The following is a 20,409-nucleotide window of genomic DNA, read 5'->3' as shown; positions in this document are numbered from 1 at the left end:
GATGTATTAAACTTATTTTTTTTTTCCTATTTTTGTTGAGCTTTTTCAATGTGGTCTTATTTATTTTTTGGTTCAATGAAGTTTCAAGTTTTGTTAACTTCTATTAATTTAGTCATTTTTGCTAACGTTGTCTAAATAGTTAACAACACAGTATACAGGGTGATAGTTCCTCTTATCTGGCCCATTTTATATACTATGTGACTTAGATGTGTAGTTTTAATTAAAATTAGTGTAAAAAATGTTTTAGGGTTTCAAATTTCATTAGATCGTTCATTTGCGGTAATTGGGCTCTATCAATTTGGTGGAGTTTGGACATCTTCTGTTCAAAATCGAAGGGATTGAACATCGAAGATGTGAGTTGCAGTTGGTAATTTGTGATTATCAATTTCGATTATGGTTAGTATTTTGTTTTAGTTGCATTGTGTTTTGTGGTCCTCAAAATTTGATGATAATCCTTTTTGCATGATGTGGATTAAGTAAATTTGTGTTGCCTTTGTTAGTAGATTACGCTTTGTTGTCCCGTTATTTTAAATTCTATGTTTGTCAGTTGTCGATTTTGACTTTAGTCCCCTTACTTTTATGTGTTTTTTAATGTGTAAATGGTCCCTCATTAGTTTAAAGCATATTTATATTTGATAGGCTTTAACTATATTTGTATATATTATTTTATGGGATGTTTCTGGATAGATTTGAAGTTGTGGTCTTCCATGGTGAACACTTTGAAAACAATTGAGCATTTAAACATTATGGTGGGGAAACTAGTTGTTCATGTGACCCTGATAAATGAAGTTACTTTGGAGTCTTAAGTTCACTAAAGGATATGGGATATATTGTTGTTTAGGAGATCTGGTATTCCATTAAAAAAATGGTGCACATGTTGTTTGATGACAATGGCACAGTTAATATGGTGAACATTTTCAGGCGTTATGGTCAAGTTCACTTGTTTGTGGTGCACGGTGTGGATGAACCAAAAATAGTAGATAATGAATTGGAATAATATAGAATGTTGGCACTGCACCACAGGCTGACAAAGAGGGTGATTATGATACTCTACACAAGGTGAGCCTGAAAATCAAGTTGGGTTGATGATGAGGTTGGGGTTGAGGCTGTAGGTCAATGTTAGGATGCAATGGGGATTGAGACTGTAGGTGAATGTCAGGATCAGGTGAGAGATGAGGTTGATGATGAAATGGAGAGTGAGTTTGAGTTTGAGTTCCAGAGTTGGATTTTTTCTAAGCTTGAGTTTGTTAGTGAAAGTAAGGGTAAGGATTTGAGTAAAAAGGAGGAGAGGACAGTGGATAACACAGCTGAAGAGGGTGAAGAACTTGTTGATGTTCATATAAATATTGACAATGTTGTAAAGAATTTTGTAGAAGAGAATGTGAAAGTTGAAGTGGGTTTAAACAAAAAAAACAATGATGAAGACAATGAAACAGTTTGTCATGAGATTGTCAAACTGAATACAAAGGATAGAGGATTGTCTAATAATGATTAGCAATCAAAAGACTTGGTTAGTTATGAAGGCAGTGAGAAAGATAAGTGGATAAGAGATGAGTGAATGGTGTCTCTTCATAGGATAGTGAAGTGAACTATATGTAGAGAGGTCAGAGACCCCTAACCAACGAAGAGAGCCCAAGACTTATGGAAAAGGTTTCTCTACATGCAAAAGAAGTCATATCTTAAGGAGAATGAAACAAACAACATTCATACAACAACAAGTGGATGCACCTTCCATAGACAACAATGCTAAAATTCTGTCAAGAAGGAAGCAACCAACATGGGAGACTTTTATAGACAAAGACAAGGATTTCAAAGAAGAAAACGTGCAACACAAACCTAAAATGATCATTAAAATACTCTAGTTTTTTTTATAACAAAAACAACTCTTACAAATTAAAAAACTATTGACAACTACAAAATATAATAACTATTATGGATAAATCCTTTTTCATACCTCTAATTTCTAATTGAATATAACCTTTTGAAAAACATAAATCACATGAATTTGTTGTTTAATTTGATCTAATAGATTTCTAATTATAATTTAAAACTATGCATATCATGAGAGAATTACAAAGAGTTTTTGTCTTTTATATATTTGTTATTATATTTTTAGTATTGAGTTTCTCTCTCACATAACACAATCCTAATTTTGTATTTAAATAAGTAAATTAAATTGTTTTTACTAATGAGAATTTTCAAGATGAAGATCTTTTGGAAGGCAGATTGCTTTTCAAAAAAGGAACCAAGCTCATAATAAAGTCAGAAAGAAAAGACTCTTTAATATTTAAGTTAACAAAAGAATATAAATGACATGAATGTATAAAGTATTCAGCATTAAATGAAAGTTATCTTTTTATATTATGGAATATTCATTCATATATATTAATAAATTCATAAATATATGTGATATAAGATAACAAAATTAATTATATAACAGAAAAAATATAATAAATTATCATATTAAGTAAACTTAGGCTGTGTATTAAATCGAATATGACCAAATTTTGGGCTGAGTAAATATATAAATAAACTTTGTATATAAAAGAATCTAAAAAAAACTCAACCATTCATCCTGATACATTAACTATGTCACCCATTCTAAGACTTTTCTTTAAGTGATCTAGGTGATTGATTAAAATATGTATTTTATAGATATTTGTGAATTATATCACAGAACATTAATTAAGTTGCATTACTTTACGAATAGAAGGAGGTCCCGCAGCCACCAACACTATTCTTGATGCACATAATTTAAGACTCTTATATTTGTCTCTATCCTTGTGCAGATATAAACCACATGATACAAACTATAAGCTCTTTTCAGTCCAATTTGCACTGTCTACAAATATTTATTTATGTTTTCAGTCTTACAGCCGAATACATAATTCACTTATGATGTTAATTTACTTACTTTGGATTATTTTTTAACGAATATTTATAAGAAAAAAATAATAAAATAAGTCAAATTTCTCTAAAAATTTAAAATAAAGTGATACACATAAGAATTCTAAACAGGAACTAAAATAAAGTTATCTAAACAACTAAAAGCATCTAAACAAACTCCTAATAATACATGAAAATTATTAAATAACAACAATATTTAGAGACACAAAATATTTAGTCATTATATTAATTAAGTTAAACATCATTTTATAAATTAAAAAATTATTAATATTTAAAATAATTTTTATTGTTAAAAAAATTATAATTAGTCTGTGAATTAAATCTAAATTAGTTTCTAATGTTATTAAAATTGTAATTACTTACTATATTATTTAAAATTCAATGTTGAATTAAACTTAGTTATAATCGAGATAAATTAATTTAAATTTCATCATATGAAGTGGAATTATCACATTAGATTAAGACAATACCAAACTAAGATAAAAGATTCTCACATTATGTCAAGTCGAATTTACTTGGATCCAAATTAAAAAGAATTGATCCAAACCTATGATCTAAATTATGAAAATTAAAATTAAAATGTAAATTTGAAAATATGAAGAATTTCAAATTATTATTTTTAGTGAAATTTAAAATTGTTTTATTTTAAATAATCTAGTTACTCTAATAAAATTTTAAATTTCAGTTTCTTTCTGAATAACATATTTTGTCATAAGATATTTAAAATTCTCTTAAAATAACATATAAAAACAATTATTAGTGTTGTAATATGAACAAGTAATACCTTTAAAAAAAGTTTAGGATGTGTAAAATTTATATTATTTATCTATCTTTAAATATATATTAGAGATAGAAAAAATAGCGATTTTAAATTTTTGAAGGAGGAAAAACAAAGAAAAATATATTTTAAATATTAAAATTAAAGTTCATATATTTTATAAAGATTAAAAACAGAGATTCCTAAATGATTTCTAAATAAAGAAAATACAGAAACTAAAATAAAACACTCGTTTTATAGAGACTAAAGATATATTTAAGCGAAAAACTTTTCATAATACACTCTGAACTATAGAAAATAATAATATATCTCGTATATTTTTCCGAGGTAAAATACTTAGTAAAGCACAAAAATCAAACATAAATGTATCCATGTACAGTGTAATTAAATTGTATGCCAGAGGAACCTCATTGCTAACTCATGACCCGCTTTAATTCTATGACATGTAGTTCTTAGAACTTTAAGAATAATTATAAGCTATTGTCTACAATACATATGAACACTTCACTCAAAGATCTCATTGTACAATGTATGTTTAAAAAGCTCAAGCAACATAATATTTGAAATCAGACTCAAAAGACTAGTAGTATTAGAACACACAGTCAACGTATCAAATGAAACTAACTACAGTCTCAAAGCAAATGCAATTCCTGGCTTGGAAACAATCCCAGTCACAAATAAAGTAGTTTAAGTGAAGACACATCATAAGTGATATACAATACAACACAAGCTCAGGAAAACATTAGGGAATGGCAGAGTGGCCTTGTGGCAAGAGCAAGATAGATCAATGGAACTATAACCTTTCTGATAGATACTTTGCCAGAGAATCAACTGGCTTAGTTGAATCAAAATTTCCAGATTTCCGATGCCTTTCCCTTATCTTTGTGCGAGCAAGGTAATCAACTGCAATCCAAGGGAAACTCAACATCACCGTGCTTCCCAAACCATCAGCCTCTTGGTTCTCTGGGGATTTATCTTTCAGATCAAGGGACTTTCTGACCCAATGAGGATGATATGTCACCTGATACCAGGCCGAAGCTTTCTGCTCATACAAGGAATTTTTTTCTTCCTCGCTTAAATCTCCAACATGTGAACTCAATCTCTCAAAAATGTGCCTAAATTCCTTTTTTAGGGCACTGTATGAGTGCTTCAGCCTCTCCTTAAGCTCCCCTTGCTTCCTGCTGTTGTATTTTGGCATGGACCATATCTGTCCAGTAACAACTTCCTCTTCTCTTTTAACTTTGTATTGACCAAGTAACCCACTCAACTGGCCGTCATATGCACATTTTTGCTCCCACGAATCAGCAATAAAATCAGCAGATCCTGGAACCTCAAGATCTTTATCATATGGTATATCGCCAGACACAAAGTTCAAATAGGGTGCATCAATATCTTCATCATAAGCATCTTTTATACGCCTGTAAAGTCTACCCAGAATTTTGTTCGACCTGTACGACTGGTGATTCTCTTTCCCCATAAAATCAGGGTACAGTTTTGGTTTCAGCTGATGAGGCATAGTGACAAGCTTCCCGGTCTTTGGAAAATCAACAGCAGTAGCAGCTAGTTCCGCTAAGTGTATGCATTTCTCATCCAATGCACCATAGTCACTGGAATCAGCATGCACCACATGTGCGTTGCAGATAGCACCCAAATTTTCATTTACCATGTTTCTGACAAAAAATTCTATGATGTCCTGCAGTGTGAAAGACAAAAACTCTTTAAATTGCGGGCTCATTTTTGCAATACATTGTCAACAAGAAAAATCACACCATATGTGACACAAGACAAACTAGAGAACAATATGAAGAGCATATAAACATGTGCAAGAAAACACATTTGCAACATATAGCTCAAACTCTATGATTCCATGAGTCGTGTGTAGAATTAGATCCAGCAATATGAAATGTTATTACTATAAGAAAGTCTCATTCAAATTACTAACCAAATGCATGTCATTATAATTCATGCATAAAATTAACAATACTAATTTAATATTCTCCGTGTATAGAACAAAGCATATATACAGCTAGTTAACTGGGGAACTTAATGCAATGACATTCAAAAAACACGTACTCGAGTCAAGACTTGACGTGTCTGAAGTTTGCTTTCTGCAGCGGCATACTCCATAGGTACCCAGCTCCTCTTACTTGGTGGAATGAGATTTTCATCCCATGTGACAAAATATAGATCCCCGTCAAGGTCACTTCCAGAAGCTTCATTTGTATGTGGCCTGTCACCCTTCTGAGGGAAAACAAGACAATCGCATAAATGATGTAAATCGGGGGCATCAACTGCCTCCAAAACTCGTACATCACCTGGATGAAGACAAGGATTTTTGGCTATAATCACAAAACCTTTAACTACTTGCAGGTTCTTTGTCTCTGAAAACCTTGACCCATGCTTTGAGAAACAATTCTCAAGAGAAGGAGTAGACACTTGAACAAAGCACTGCCCGTGTTCAAGAACACCCAACTCATCTAAGACTCCCATCAACCATCGCCCAGATGATACAAAAATCCTGGACTTTTCTCTAAGTCCCCAAAGCTGTGCAGCACGTGTAGAAGTTAACATACCTCTAAGATGAGGTTCTGTTTGGGGACTGAAGCCACAACTTAACATTATTGCTGCAGCATTCCCATGCTCAGCACATGATTTGGTAAGAACGTCAAAAGCGGTATCTGCATCCACAAGCATTTGGTTTAACTTCAAAAGCATTGCCTCCTGCATTTGCCAAAATATTTCATCAGGCACACCCAGTGCTGAAAGCAATGTTATAATCTGCCTGTTAAGAAAACCAGGCTGAAACCTAGTCCAAGCACAGATCTCCAAGATAGTATGAGAAGACTGAAACTTGTTCATACTAGTCCTCAAAGAAAGTCTGATCCCATCCCCTTTAGCAGGCCAAGAAGCCACAACCCCTTTAAAACCAGCGTATCTGATCTGGTAAGCAGAGGGTATACTGTCCAATTTCAATTTTTCTGCTACTTCCATTGCAAGATCAGGAGAGAGCATACCAATTCCATCAGAGAAAACGTAATTATTCCGCTCAACATCAGGTAGCGCGAAGTTCACCTCATTTGCAACAACTTCAACTGTTGCATAGGTAGATGAGAAGCATTGTCCCATCCTAGCAGCACACTTTGCAACATTCTTCTGATTAAACCTGCCCATCCAACTCCGTATTTCATCACATCTTATCTTTCCTTCAGCAAAAAACCAAGCAGAACGATCTCTAAGTTGATTGGATGAAAAGGCTAAAAATGAATATTTTCGGCCACAAAAGGAAAATCCCTTTTCCAAGATGGTCTTCACCCTATTATATATTTTTGTCTTTTGAGGGAACGAGTTTGATGTGATTTCCTTCACAATAGGAGCAACATAATAGTTAAGGGCATTCACATTAATTGTCTGCATGCCTTCATCCATAAAGGTCACTCTCAAGAAACAATCTGAAACTTCTCTGAATTTTCTGAGAACCCTGTTGGAAAGTTCAACTTCAGGTGGTATACAATACGCTTTTGATGGAGTAATAACCAACCTCCTAACCTCAACAACATCATCCAACTGTTTAGAGATCTGATAAAGTTTTGGGTTTCTAAGCAACCATTCTTGAACTACTTTTAGCCTCTTAGCTGCATCAAATACTGGGCGCTTGTAAGAACATAAATGCTTCAGGGCAGCCACATTGAGCTCCTCAGATTGATTTCTTAGCAATTCGAAAAACCTATCAGACAACCTGTGCTGATTGAATATGCCTTTATGTACAACAGCATTAACCAAAAACATTATGTCAAAAGCAATGCCCTTCTGATAATCTATATAAAAGAAAGCATCTAACATGGGCCTGCCAAAATCAGGTTCATTCAGTGTCCTTAGGGTCTGTTTAAGTGGAAGCTCATGTATTTGCACTCTCTGACCTTTCAGATAAAGCATGGCCTTCATCAATTTTGCACCATGCCGAGGAGGGATTGAAATTTTATAAAAATTGCATCGACCAATTGCCCCACTAGGAGTAAAATCAGTGGTTCTAATCCAAGGATCATCATCATCCAGTAAATCAAATGGTACTAAATCTTCAATGTCATCCTCGGCAGTTCTGTACCAAACCCAAGGTGAAGAAGCTAGGTGTAATAATACAACGAGATACGATGTATCATTATATCTCCTCATCTCATTAATGTCTCTAACCAGGAATCCCACCTGAAAATCACACTTTATAACTGCCTTTTTGTCTATACCCTTGAATGAGAATGCAGTATCTCTAGTGAAACAAAACCTGCACATGCCATCAAAAGGATCCACTAGAAATTTTACTCCTTTATCAGGTCCTTTCCAAGCAACAGAAAACTCCCCTGGGCTAACCAATGTCCCAATTTCAACAATTACATCAGACATCTTAAAAGGAGTTGTAGTTCTCCTCCTTTTGTTCAGGAAGTATGGATTTTCAGGTCCACAGCTGACCTTTAAGGGTTCATTCTTTAAAAACATATCACAACGACCTGAAGCATTGAGGGCAGCAGTCACTGACTCTGAAGATGCAAAATGCACGAAGGCATGAGGCTTGACTTTCATATAGTCATCTGTTCTCGTAATCTTTGCAGTATCAGTGATATTAAATTCCGGATATGACTCTGGAGGGGTGCAAGAAGTCTTTAACCTACACCTGTAGACAAGTCCAATTTTATTCTCCAAATAATTAACCAGATCACTTGCTTTTACCTCACTGTCAAATCCACCAATGCTGATCTGAGTCACCACTGAATCGTTTTCACTTGGTTCTAAGTTCATGTCTCAATAGTCTGCAAATTCTAAGCCACAAAAATTTGGCAAGTTAGATTAACCTTTTGAAATAGCCACATAATCAAATATTTGAGGACAAAAATACAGTGTGGGAAAGGGGAGGCTACAATATTAGCCAAAAAAATACTCATCTAATGAACATTCAGAGTGAGGGCTTTAAGAGCATGAAGAGGTCACAGTATTATCAGCTCTAGAAAAATTATAGAGTAATTTTGGTTACAAAAATATATTCAAATATAATAACTCAACAAATCAGTCATCAAAAATACCAAATTTAATGAGTATAAAAAATTGATAAACAGGGCGAGACAGATGCACGTAGAGAAATGGATTTGAACTCTGAACGTAGAGAGCATTTCCACTAACTGATTTTTTTGTTTCTTCAAACCTTCTTCACAGACAGTCACCACATATCCTACCTCACCACTTCTACATTATTTCTACGCTCCAAAAAAGTATGCACTAAAAAAGCTATCCTTTCAGAAACAAATTGCACCTTGAACAGCCCATCATGGCCCGACAAAATATGAGAACAAATTTCCCACTCAATAGTTTATAGTGCAGCAGAAGAATGAAACAATTTGACTCAAATCAAGAAGAATTTGATTAAAATTCTTTAAAATAATTACATTATGAAGATTCAGGTTGATTAAAATAATTACAAATCAGAGGCTTTAATCATGTGTTTGAACGGGCTTATGACAAATTGATTTTGAATGCAAGGTTTTAAAAAACTGACGGCAATGGCCACAACTTCTGACATTTTTGACATCATAAGGCCGCAGATTTAGGAGAATTCAGAAGCAAACTTCATAAAGAAAACTCATAACAAAACAGAAAAAGAACATTTGATTTTAAACTCTGGCTCAGTTACCGAATCAATAATTTAAGTAAAAATATAAGAATTTAATGAGCTTCCTGAATATATAAGAAAGAGTTTAACCGTTACTTAACAAGAAATTTTGGCAACAATAACTTTTGGAGTACTCACTGCTAGACCTGGTTTTCATTTAGTTGAAAATCCATTAGTTAGGCGGACTGTTAGACTATCTGTAAGTTCTATACATAGGGCTAATTCTCTATCATTTTGTATTTTTTATCATTCTAATCAAAACACTTAGTTTCTTTATTGGTACTCCATTACTGTTCTTTGAGTTATGATTAGTGGCCACATCAAATGGCTGTAACATGCATCTCCTATCATAATTCTGACCCCCACAATTCAAAACACAATGAAATACCAAATCCAATGCCAAAAAGAAAATCTGCAGACAAAAGAAGAAAGCACAGCCCAGAATGCCAAAAGCTTACCCACTAACGAAACTAAATTCAAGACACCGCTGTTATGAAATCAAGAAACCGCTGAGTATTACTAGCAATAATACCCTTTTTGTTTAAGAAGAAATGGTTGATAAATTGAGGTTGACAATGTATGCAATTTGAAAAAGGGAAGTGGACGATGAAGATAGAAAGAGATTTACCTGTTTGCTTGAATTGATTGGGCAGTGGAATTGAAGTTTGACGGGTCAAGTGTGGTCTTATTTATGTTTCTGATACCTTCCTCACGAAGTTTATATTATTTGAATACATAAAGATTCTGTGAGTCAGTGTCTTTTGTCCTGTTTCTTTTGCATTCAACCGGCACATTGCGCTCTCCAATCAGTGTAGCCAATTTCATTTTCATTTCCATTTCTTAGGGCTAAAAAAAAGTTAATTATAGTTAAAACATTTGTTAGAGAAAATAATGAATAAAAATCATTAATATATATATATGATTTTATGTAACTTTGTGTGTTATATAAAAATAGAATAATAAAATATAGTATTTATTTATGTGATATTAAAATTGTGTTATTATAAAATAATTTTATTTTAATAGAAGTAAAATTAAAATATGTGAATTTGGGTTTATTTTCTCATTATTGAGCAAATTATGATATTTTATTAAATGATAGTGTTGTAACTTGATCATAGTGTCAAGTGTATTTTTAAAATAATTATTATTAAAATAAATGGGTAGAACCTTATAAATAATAAATATATATTGATAAATAAAATATATTATATAGAAAATGCACTTTAATTTGTGTATAATGTGCTATCTTCTGTTTACAATAATACTATATTTTTTACTCGTGGTAGGCAGAGAAGTTTTTAAAGTAGAATTTGATAATTATTAAAAAAAGTAGTTTTTATACAACATGAAGAGATTAATAACATTATGTATTATATTTGAATTTCAATAATGAAAGTAAAAACAATTAAATTAACAAATTGTTAAAAACACATTGCATATAGTAGAATGAATTATAATGAAAATTTTATTAGTAGAATCATTTGACATAATTTGTACGTTCAATAAATAAATAACCTGCGAATAATTGTATATTAATTGTAATAAATAATTTAACTATTTAAAATAATTTCGATAATAACAAATAATATAGAGCATAAAGTAGTCAAAATTGATGTTGCTTTTGTGCAAAATTGAAATAGTTAACCTATTCACGAATAATTAATTTAATAAAAATTAAATGTAATTTTGTTTGCAAATTATCTTTGTATGATTTTGACTTAAAAGAATTATGGATAATTTTAAAACTATCTTATTTATATATATATATATATATATATATATATATATTATTTTTATCTTTATTAGTTTGTTTGTTATTATTTCTTATTTGTATTTTGAGTTTAGTCATGTTTCTTCTATTATAAATAGAGAATCAATGTGTATATTCAACGCAAGATAAATTAATTTGTACACGTATTTTCACTATATTCAACAATTATCAACCTTATTTTCATTGAATAAGTTATTAAGAAATTAAGTATGATGATAATTAAAAAATATATATTTCAATTATACAAATATTTATTTGTGACACGAATAATTATAACATTCCAAAAATTTTACTTTTAACCAAAAAGATAACAAGGTCTTTACATAAACAAAAGAATATTGAGACCAAAATTCTTATTATATGTCTTAACTCCCGTCTCCTAGCATATGTTCACTCTTACATTTCGTAAGCTCTCACCATTAACATAATCATTGCAAAAGAGAAAATAAATACACAAAAAGACAAAAATAACAAGGGAAGTTAATATCAAAAGAATAAAGCATGAAATTCATAAATTAAAATATATTATATTTCACTTTTTAAATTAAGCACAACACTTAAACATATCATAAAAGTCTAGACTCAAACATCGGGATACATGTATTATTGTCGAATTATTGTGGATTGTGCATTTGTGGTGGCTATTGTTCTGTAAAGTCATTGTCAATGAGTTTCACCCTACCACACACAAGCTTAGTTTGTTAAATAACGCCCTAGGCCAAGGTAAAACCCCTATACTAAGACCTCCTCACCATGTATCTCACCCCTCTCTGTTTGAGAATGAATTATCATTAGAGTGTCAGGATAACCCCCAAGATTGAGCTCCCTACAATAATACATACATTAATGGAAACAACCATCAAGAATTTTCACTTGGAACTCTTTCCAAACCATACTTGACCACATACATAACCTAATGCATAAATCATCATATAATTCAATATTTATTAATAAACAAGTTTTAAAGTACCAATACAACTCAAAACCCAACAAGAAACAAGAGAAAAGAAAACACAAGCCAATACTGCACTTAGAGCGCACAATGGCAGCATTTTGGCGCCTAGTGACACACTACTCAGCCACTGAGCCTGATCCAACGCCCAGCGCCCAAACCCTACTATAAAAGTGGCACTCAGCGCCAAAAATGGCATTCAGCGTCCTAGAGCCTAGTGACTCTCTGTTTTGGCAGCATTGAGCGCCACACAGCGTCGCTCAACGCCATACTAAATGACAACAAGTTGTTGTTTTGATTTAGATGCACATTGGATCTATTCAAATGATCAAATTGACTTCCTTGACAATGGATTGATGTAAAAACATGTTTATTGACGAAATTGGGTACCTTTTTGCTCATTTGGTCAGAAACAAGATGCACTAGATCAACCCAATCACTCAAAAACACCTATAACCAATTGTACACATTATAAACCAGAATTAAACAAACTAAGGATATAAACAAGTCACAATTGTCTCAAGAACAAACCTAAAACCTTCAATTTTATCACAAACCTATTCCTTTAGACTTTCACATGTTAAAAACCCTAAAATAGATCAAAAACAACTTAAAACTCAACATATTAACTACTTACCAACTCAATATCAGATTTATGGTTAACTAAAGTCCTAGATAAGTTTGTAATATCTACAAACAACTACCCAACATTAGCTATAGTTCTGAAATCACTCTAATAAAAATTCACATAACAAAACCTCAATTTAGATCAAAAATCAACCCAACAACACTCCCATTTCACTATTTTCAATTCTAAAACGGGTTTGTACCTCCTAAGACTCCAAAATAACCACATCCAAAGTTCAAGTAAGTACTAATTCTCAATCATTCACAACATTTATCAATAATCCAAATTCATTCATCAAACAATTCTTATTAAAATAATTATCTCAAATGGTAACATATTCAATCAAACATCATTCTCACAACTTAACAAACAAAATTTCATACTTCTTAAAACTATTTTAAAACAAACATTAGTTTTCCTTACCTTGGACATGATTGCTCTACAAGAGCTAAGACGACTTCACCAACTCAAGGAACTCTATTTGAACATACAACTCATAGAAACATGATCAAGGTATATATAATTAGAACCACTAATTAGTAGAGATTCTTTTAGAAGACTCAGATGACATATGCAAAACATTACGGTTCGCATGCAAAGGAAACAAGATAGATCAAAGAAAAAGAATAAAAATTAACTTACTCTTTTGAAAAAAATGATTAGTTAGACTTGAAGATCTCGTTGTGGTGATCACTTAGGTGGTCTCTAACATTCAAACAGATGAACACACGAGAAGAACTCTTAAAGAGAAGTGAGAAAACAGTAGAAAAGTGATTTATAAAAAAATAATATGTTTTAAAATAATGAAACTTGTTTATAACTAAACTATTTATATTAATTTAATATTAAAAATAATTGGATCTCACTATTTTTAACTACTACCATTTCTAAAATGTTATTTTCTAGGTTTATACAGTAGTTAAGTGTTATATATCTTTAGCTTTAAATATTTGTACACTACTTTTTTTGCATTGTATTTATTATTTTCTATTTTTTAATCTAAAATAAGTATTTTTTTTTATTCTAAAAACAATAACATATATTTGAATATGTAAAAGCTGGATGCAAAATATAAATTTAATTTCCGAAAATAATTAACTTTGACTTTTATTATTGTCATTGAAAAATTAAAAATATTAAAATTTGTCTTAAAATTTGAAAGACAATTATGAGTAGAAGAGAATCAAATTCCTTCTTAGAATAAATATTTTGTTATCAATGTTTTTATATACGATGATGACACTGAGAGATATAACATATTTGCTCAAATTATTAACTTGTAGTATTATTCTTACTTTTTCAAAATATTTGTCAACCAAAACTTTCCAATAGTGATATCAAAATGGATAATTTATTTTGATATTTAAATAATACATAGACAAATATGTCTCGTAAGAAGTGTATTAAGATAATTTGGATAGGATTATGTTTTAGCATGATAGAAATGCACAAAATTAACTCATATACTTGAGATAAAGACTTTTAAAAATTCAAAAGTTGAAAATCCTACGTTGAAAAAAGTAAGAAAATTAAGTAACATATAAAAAAATTAACACACATTGAACGTTAATATTCCATGTTAAAAGGTAATATTAAAATGCACTAATATTAAACTTAGTAAATCTCAGTCTTTCTTTTTAAAAAAAACATGATAATGAATTCTCTTAATATATGTTGCCCATTTTGACTAAATTTATTTGGAAATATTTAATCTCATATTTTTAAAATAATTATTATTAAAATAAACAAAAAGAAACTTATAAATGCATATTTAATAAATAAAATATACTATTACTAGTGCAGAAAGGGCTTTAAACGTATATTATTTTGGGCTTTTAACGTCTGATCTATGTCCGACTTCTATATAGGTGACGTTAATGAGATGTCTGACCTAGGTCCGACGTCTATATAGACGTCTGATCCATACAGGTCAAACTTTTATATAGGCGTCTGACACTATAGATCAGACGTCTAAAACGTCGTTGTATTTGATTGGATCTTTTTTCACTTGAGGCCTCTCGGGTTGTTCTGACTCATGGTGATTCGAGTTTACAACTTTATATTTTACTTGAAGAGAATGTATTATACATTTTTTTTGTATTGGATAGTTTTAAAAACGTAGTGGAGAGAATTGGAGGAGGAGTGCAAAACGCAAGAAATTGCTGCCCAAGAACACGAGCAAAACTAACGAAAATGCATTTTAATCGATTTAAATGAAAGATAATGCATCCAAAAGTAATGTAATCGGAGTAAAATTAATTTAAAACGGTGCAAAAGTGAGAAAACGAACATGAAAAACGTAACACGTAAAGAGAAAACGCGAGGAAGGTGATGAACATTAAGTGTGCGTAACTGTTGCTTCGCGTTTTCAGTGTTTTAATGCAACCATATAGAAGTCGGTTCTCCCCACATCAGACATGGCTTTAGAAGTCAGATTGGCGAGATCTGGCGTCTAAGTGGAGTTAAAAAGTAACTTTTAGATTTCAAAAATGAGTATATAGAAGTTGGTTGGTTCCCCACATCAGACATCTATATGGTTGTAGAAGTCGGATTGGCGGCATTTGATGTCTAAATGGAGTTAAAAAGTGACTTTTTAGATTTTAAAAATGAGTATATAGAAGTCAGTTCCCCTACATCGGACGTCTATATGGCTGTAGAAGTCAGATTAGCAGGATCTGACGTTTCAAAAATAAATATATAGAAGTTTGTTCCCCACATCGGACATCTATATGGCTTTAGACGTCTGTTACTGCCAAAACAAACACCTATATGATTGTTTTATTTACGGAAAATGTCACCGGTCATTCTTTACGTTAGATATTCGAAAGTCAAACGTATAAAGAGTTATGTTAAAGACCTTTTATATACCAATGGATGTAGCAAATATAACATTTTATATTGACCTTGTATCTTCCAATTGCATTTATGCACTGAATTCTGTTTTAATGAAAAAAATGTTGATCCGTTTCAAAAAAATTAATGAAAAAAAAGTAAATTTTTGTTTGTCAAAAAATAAAATTGGTTCTCAATATATGAAAAAAATATTTGTTCGGTATTCAAAAAATTTAATGAAAACAGTAAACTACAAATTTTCACAAAGATCAAATTTTCACAAATATAATAACCATTAACGTTTTTAGATAAAAACAAAGATCAATAACAAAATCTTACTTTTAATATATCTTTTTCAGTGTTTTGACAACATTGTTATTGATTGTGGAAAAACATCCTTAATTTTATCTTGTCACAAAAAAGAAAAAGAAAACAAAAGAAAACCTTGATTTTATACTGGAGGGTGTGTACATTAGCCCACCTTTTACTAAGATCTTAAAAAGTCACAATTTAATTCAACACATGCAATAAAAGATTAAGTTAGTTTAGCTTTAAAACCACCCCTGCCCTAATGAGAGTAAATTTAAACAAGAGATAATCAAATAATTCTATATAAATTAATTACAGAATTTGAAAGATGAAGATACAAAAAAGAAAAGCAAATTAAATACCTAATAAATTTATTAAAATAAAATTAAGTTAACAAATAAAGTATAAAATATATAAAATAAATCAAAATTTAAAACATTTTGAAAAAACTTAAATTTTAAAAGTATTTAAGAAAACTATTACTGGCATGGATTAGGGATCAGATAGGTCAAAAAGAGAGTGCCTCATAGTCGTAACCAGGCTGGGGCGGACACCCCTCTTGCATATTAAGTGCAAGCATTTACCACTCATCATATCCCATTAACTGCCTGAAGGATCATACTTTAGAAGGACAAAACTTTAAATTCTTATAGGTCTTAGTTCATCTCTATATTATAGGATTGATCGATGTGGGACTAATTTACCATAACACATGCTCCTCAAAGCATAATAGATAAAAGAAACACATTGAATCAAAGTTAAAACACCGTCCGTCTAATGGATGCAAAAAAGTCTATAGCATTGAGATTATTGTTTGATGAATTAGTATACAATATTTGGATATCATCCATCCAATTACAGGAACTACAGCATCTGGTTCATTCACTACAGTACAATTTTATGACTAGGACACCGATTTTGATCAATCCCAAATATCCTGTAGTAGTAAGGAAAATGTTCCAGACTTGAGGTCGAAAGTTGAAGTATATATTATTTTAGCAGTTTCAGGTCTTCACAGTATTATACTGTTATCACTCACTAAAAGTTGAAACCTATTCCTACTGTCTGTGGAACATTAGAGATGTTCCAACTTCAGTATTAATATTCTAATTCCAGAACCCGAAAAATAGCATTTTTTTTTTCCTTTATTTACTTTTATTCTCATCCACTCAACTATACTAACATCCTTGTGCAAAACCATGCAATTGATCAATCATTAGTAGAGTTGCTGTCATAAGTTCTGGAGGATCCTCAAGAAGCAGATCCAGCACATCCTTGTGCAAAACCATGCAATTGATCAATCATTAGTAGAGTTGCTGTCATAAGTTCTGGAGGATCCTCAAGAAGCAGATCCAGCAGTTCTTGTCGAAAAAGTCTTGGAGAAACAATTGAAGGCAGTGTCCCAAAGATGCTCTCACTCCACTCCTTGAGGATGCTCATAAGCTCAACCATTTCCTCCCCTTTTTCTGATTTTATGGAATTGTGAGGGGGTTTGGTGATGAATTTGTAAGCAGGTCTAGGGAAGATATTAAAGAAATATGACAAGTGAACTGGTGCACTACTTGGCTTGTTTTTTATCCAAACAAAGACGCTGATGCATACTCCAAAGGACTTTCTGAAATTGATAACACGAAGAACACTTTTAAAAAACTAACTTCATCACCTCTGCATAGCTTGGAAAAAAATTACGAGTAGAATTCAACTCTAAGCATCTTCTCATTGCCTCTTCTGCATGACTAGACTTTATAATAGGTTTATGGATTCTTTTACTTATATACTACTTATCTTAGTCATTTTTACTTAACAATGACTTTTTTTCACCTTCAAAAATCTTGTATATTTGATGATCATCATAAGAGAAACTGACCCAAAATTGAAGCATGACTTATACAAGAGGATCCCTTTCCTGTCTATATTATACTTAGGTGTTCCTATTCCCCAAGTGCTTAAAATATATAGTCCCCTATTGGGTTGAGTAACTTTAAGTAATCTCGAAAGGACTGCCAAAGCTAATATGATGAGTTTTGTTTAAATGAAAGGAATTTCAGAGAGCTGTGGCAGCTACCACAGTATATAATGGATAGATAAATATGATACTAAGCTCTTATTTTTTTGTTTTTAAACAACCAGTAAAGTCTTCAAATGAACTCGTAAGTACCAACTATAAAATCTGCAGAGTGAAAGTATTGAAGGCCTTAATATACATGTATATGTGCACAGACATATAATAAGTATTCTCAGGAATTCAAGGACTCTGTTCCTACTGATCATGAGTGCTCAAGAAGCCACCAACAAAGCCTGCCCCGTTGCAATTTCCACATAACATCTCCTTCCTTCCTCTACAAAGAACAGAAAATACTGTGAGATGAATCCAATGTGGAAAACAAACAACACTCTTATTATCCTACTAGGTCAGAAATGAAGAAGTGAAATTTTAGAATGTATGAGATAGAACATAAGCAAAATGATATGGAATGGAATGGTTTATTTAGGTACCCGCAAAGCCAACAGGAGTCACCAGCTTTAAACTGTCCATTGAAAACATCAACAGAGTTCACTCCATTACCTTTGCATTGAGAGCATTGAACAGCTCCTGTTAATCACACAACAAAACCAAAACTTTCAAATAGTAGATACTTTCTCTTTCTTTTCTTTTCTTTTTTGTCTTTTTAAATGTACTATTTCAAATCCTTTATACATCTTCTGGTTAGACTAGTTCATGTGTTGCAAAAAAATGAAAGAAAATTACTTTGCATCTACCAGTCATGTAAAGTCACAAGCCATCTTACCATTCCCATCACAGTCAGCACAAATCATACTATTCGTTTTGGTGTTTCGGTCTTCTTTAGCAGCCTATGTGAATAGAAACTGACATTAGCTTATGCAGACATAACTACCAACCTCAAATCATGGGATTTGAATCCCTTGGTGTGTCATTTCTGAACAGTGAAAATTGAGCTCTTGATGACGTAATTGCTTAAAGAAACACATATTTTAACTAAAGTTATTTTGCATATGAAAATGTACCTTAGCAATGACAGGGCGATATTTGGCAGTGAGAGGGCCAATAAACACATAATTGACTCCGATATGCTTTGAATTTGCATAGCCTTCTATACCAATACCTAAGGATTCTAAAGTTTGAGTACAGAAATAGCTTAGTTAGAATCAAACCAAGAATATAAAGAGATAACACAATATACAAATTAACATATGCACACTGGTGAACCTGATGGTGGTGTGCTTTTGGGGGAACTTAGGCACAGGGCAGGGAACATTGGAAGATTTAGAGTATAGTAAGACTGTAATTTGTTTAAGTTGACGACTGGATAATGAACAATTGAAGTGATAAGGATTAGATAGTTTGGAGCTGTTGAAGACTCAGATTGAGGGACAGAATAAGAATAATGGATTGAGATATTAGTCAGATATTTTTTTTTCTCTGTATGAATGGAGCTCAGTTGTGTTATGTCCCAACTCGTTTTGGTATCTGGAATGATTATTCAATCCTGTAGGACCCACTTTGAAGGCGATGTGGTATCGAGCTTTAAAATTTGAAGTCCACTGTTTTATTTTGTTTGGGCTTGACAAAAATACTAACCAATAAAACTGCTTAATTTCTCCATTCATAAACAATATTAAAAAAAATATTTTTAATTGAATTTCTTGATTTTAATTTTTAATACGACCTTTAGAGTTTGAAGAATTTGTGCACACAGGGATTAATTAGGATTGTTCTCACTGCATCGGGTCATATTACACAAGTAAAAATAATAAATAAGAAATCTGTGTATATCAATTTTCATTTTAATACATGTAAAATAATTAAAATATCGAAACTGTTTTTTTTTAACTTTAACTAATAAACAAACATATATTAAAGTTAAAAATAATTTCGAATATCAAGGTATTTCTGGACTACTTTTACAATTTGTGAATATTTACTAAAATAAAAAAGTAAATACGGAGATAAAACTAAAATTAAATATTATATTACATGTATATACGTGTGTTTGTATTTTGATTGCTATTAAAACAAATTAAAAAAACGCATCAAACTTTCACCTCAAGTGTAACCCCGTTACTTTTATATACTATTTCACAAAAGTGTAAACATTCTCTGTTCGATCCTACGGGTGTACGTATTAAAATTACTTTGATACTCTCAAGTTAGTGAGTATCTGATTGGTTCATAGTAAAATTTTAATTTCGTAATAAATGTAATCACTTATCTTTTTATCTTTAACTTCTATTTATAGGTTTTTTTGTGATTAGTGAGATCCTAATTGTGATATAACCACGACCCATTTTTAACTAAATAATTCTTATCAATAATCTTGATTAGGATAAATATTTAAGGGTTCCTAATAATAGGGTCGTTTGGCCTATCTGTCTCTCATTTTCATGGTCGTGCGGTCAATTAGTATCTAACGGATAGTACTTAACAACATTGATCGCAACCCATTCGGACCGATCATCCCCTCTCGCAATTGTATCTGGTTCGCTCTATGGATCTATATTGTCATTCAATACATATGTTATTTATAAGATCTCATAAATATACATTAATTTTTAT

At 31.5% G+C, this 20,409-nt stretch overlaps 2 protein-coding genes and 1 non-coding gene across 7 annotated transcripts; all 3 read right to left on the bottom strand.

Annotated features, from left to right (window-relative positions):
* Positions 1-4,219: 4,219 nt before the first annotated feature.
* LOC108331726 (RNA-dependent RNA polymerase 6) lies at positions 4,220-10,071 on the bottom strand. Of its 4 annotated transcripts, none has more exons than XM_017566621.2 (3): positions 9,967-10,071; positions 5,759-8,493; positions 4,220-5,378 (listed from the first exon to the last, which is right to left on the bottom strand). In XM_017566621.2, the coding sequence occupies exons 2-3, from the start codon at positions 8,471-8,473 to the stop codon at positions 4,479-4,481; spliced, it is 3,615 nt and encodes a 1,204-aa protein (XP_017422110.1). In that variant the 5' UTR covers positions 8,474-8,493; positions 9,967-10,071; the 3' UTR covers positions 4,220-4,478. The 4 variants fall into 4 exon arrangements, with proteins under 4 accessions (XP_017422110.1, XP_017422114.1, XP_017422113.1 ...); XM_017566625.2 differs by having other exon boundaries at positions 5,759-8,484; positions 9,967-10,069; XM_017566624.2 differs by lacking the exon at positions 9,967-10,071 and adding an exon at positions 9,797-9,942.
* A 6,257-nt stretch (positions 10,072-16,328) lies between these two features.
* Positions 16,329-16,432, bottom strand: LOC128196418 (small nucleolar RNA Z279/snoR105/snoR108). Its single transcript, XR_008248703.1, has one exon. It is a non-coding gene; the product is annotated as a small nucleolar RNA Z279/snoR105/snoR108 (small nucleolar RNA).
* A 1,482-nt stretch (positions 16,433-17,914) lies between these two features.
* On the bottom strand, positions 17,915-19,277 carry LOC108331272 (protein BUNDLE SHEATH DEFECTIVE 2, chloroplastic). Of its 2 annotated transcripts, none has more exons than XM_017565922.2 (5): positions 19,063-19,277; positions 18,861-18,958; positions 18,623-18,686; positions 18,330-18,426; positions 17,915-18,172 (listed from the first exon to the last, which is right to left on the bottom strand). In XM_017565922.2, exons 1-5 carry the CDS (start codon positions 19,109-19,111, stop codon positions 18,094-18,096), a joined length of 387 nt encoding a protein of 128 aa, XP_017421411.1. In that variant the 5' UTR covers positions 19,112-19,277; the 3' UTR covers positions 17,915-18,093. The 2 variants fall into 2 exon arrangements, with proteins under 2 accessions (XP_017421411.1, XP_017421410.1); XM_017565921.2 differs by having other exon boundaries at positions 18,861-18,967; positions 19,063-19,275.
* Between the last annotated feature and the right edge of the window lie 1,132 nt (positions 19,278-20,409).

This window comes from Vigna angularis, chromosome 4 (assembly GCF_016808095.1).
Source record: "Vigna angularis cultivar LongXiaoDou No.4 chromosome 4, ASM1680809v1, whole genome shotgun sequence".
NCBI lineage: Eukaryota > Viridiplantae > Streptophyta > Magnoliopsida > Fabales > Fabaceae > Vigna > Vigna angularis.
Note: the sequence above shows the minus strand (reverse complement) of the source record. Positions and strands in the feature narration are given on the sequence as shown.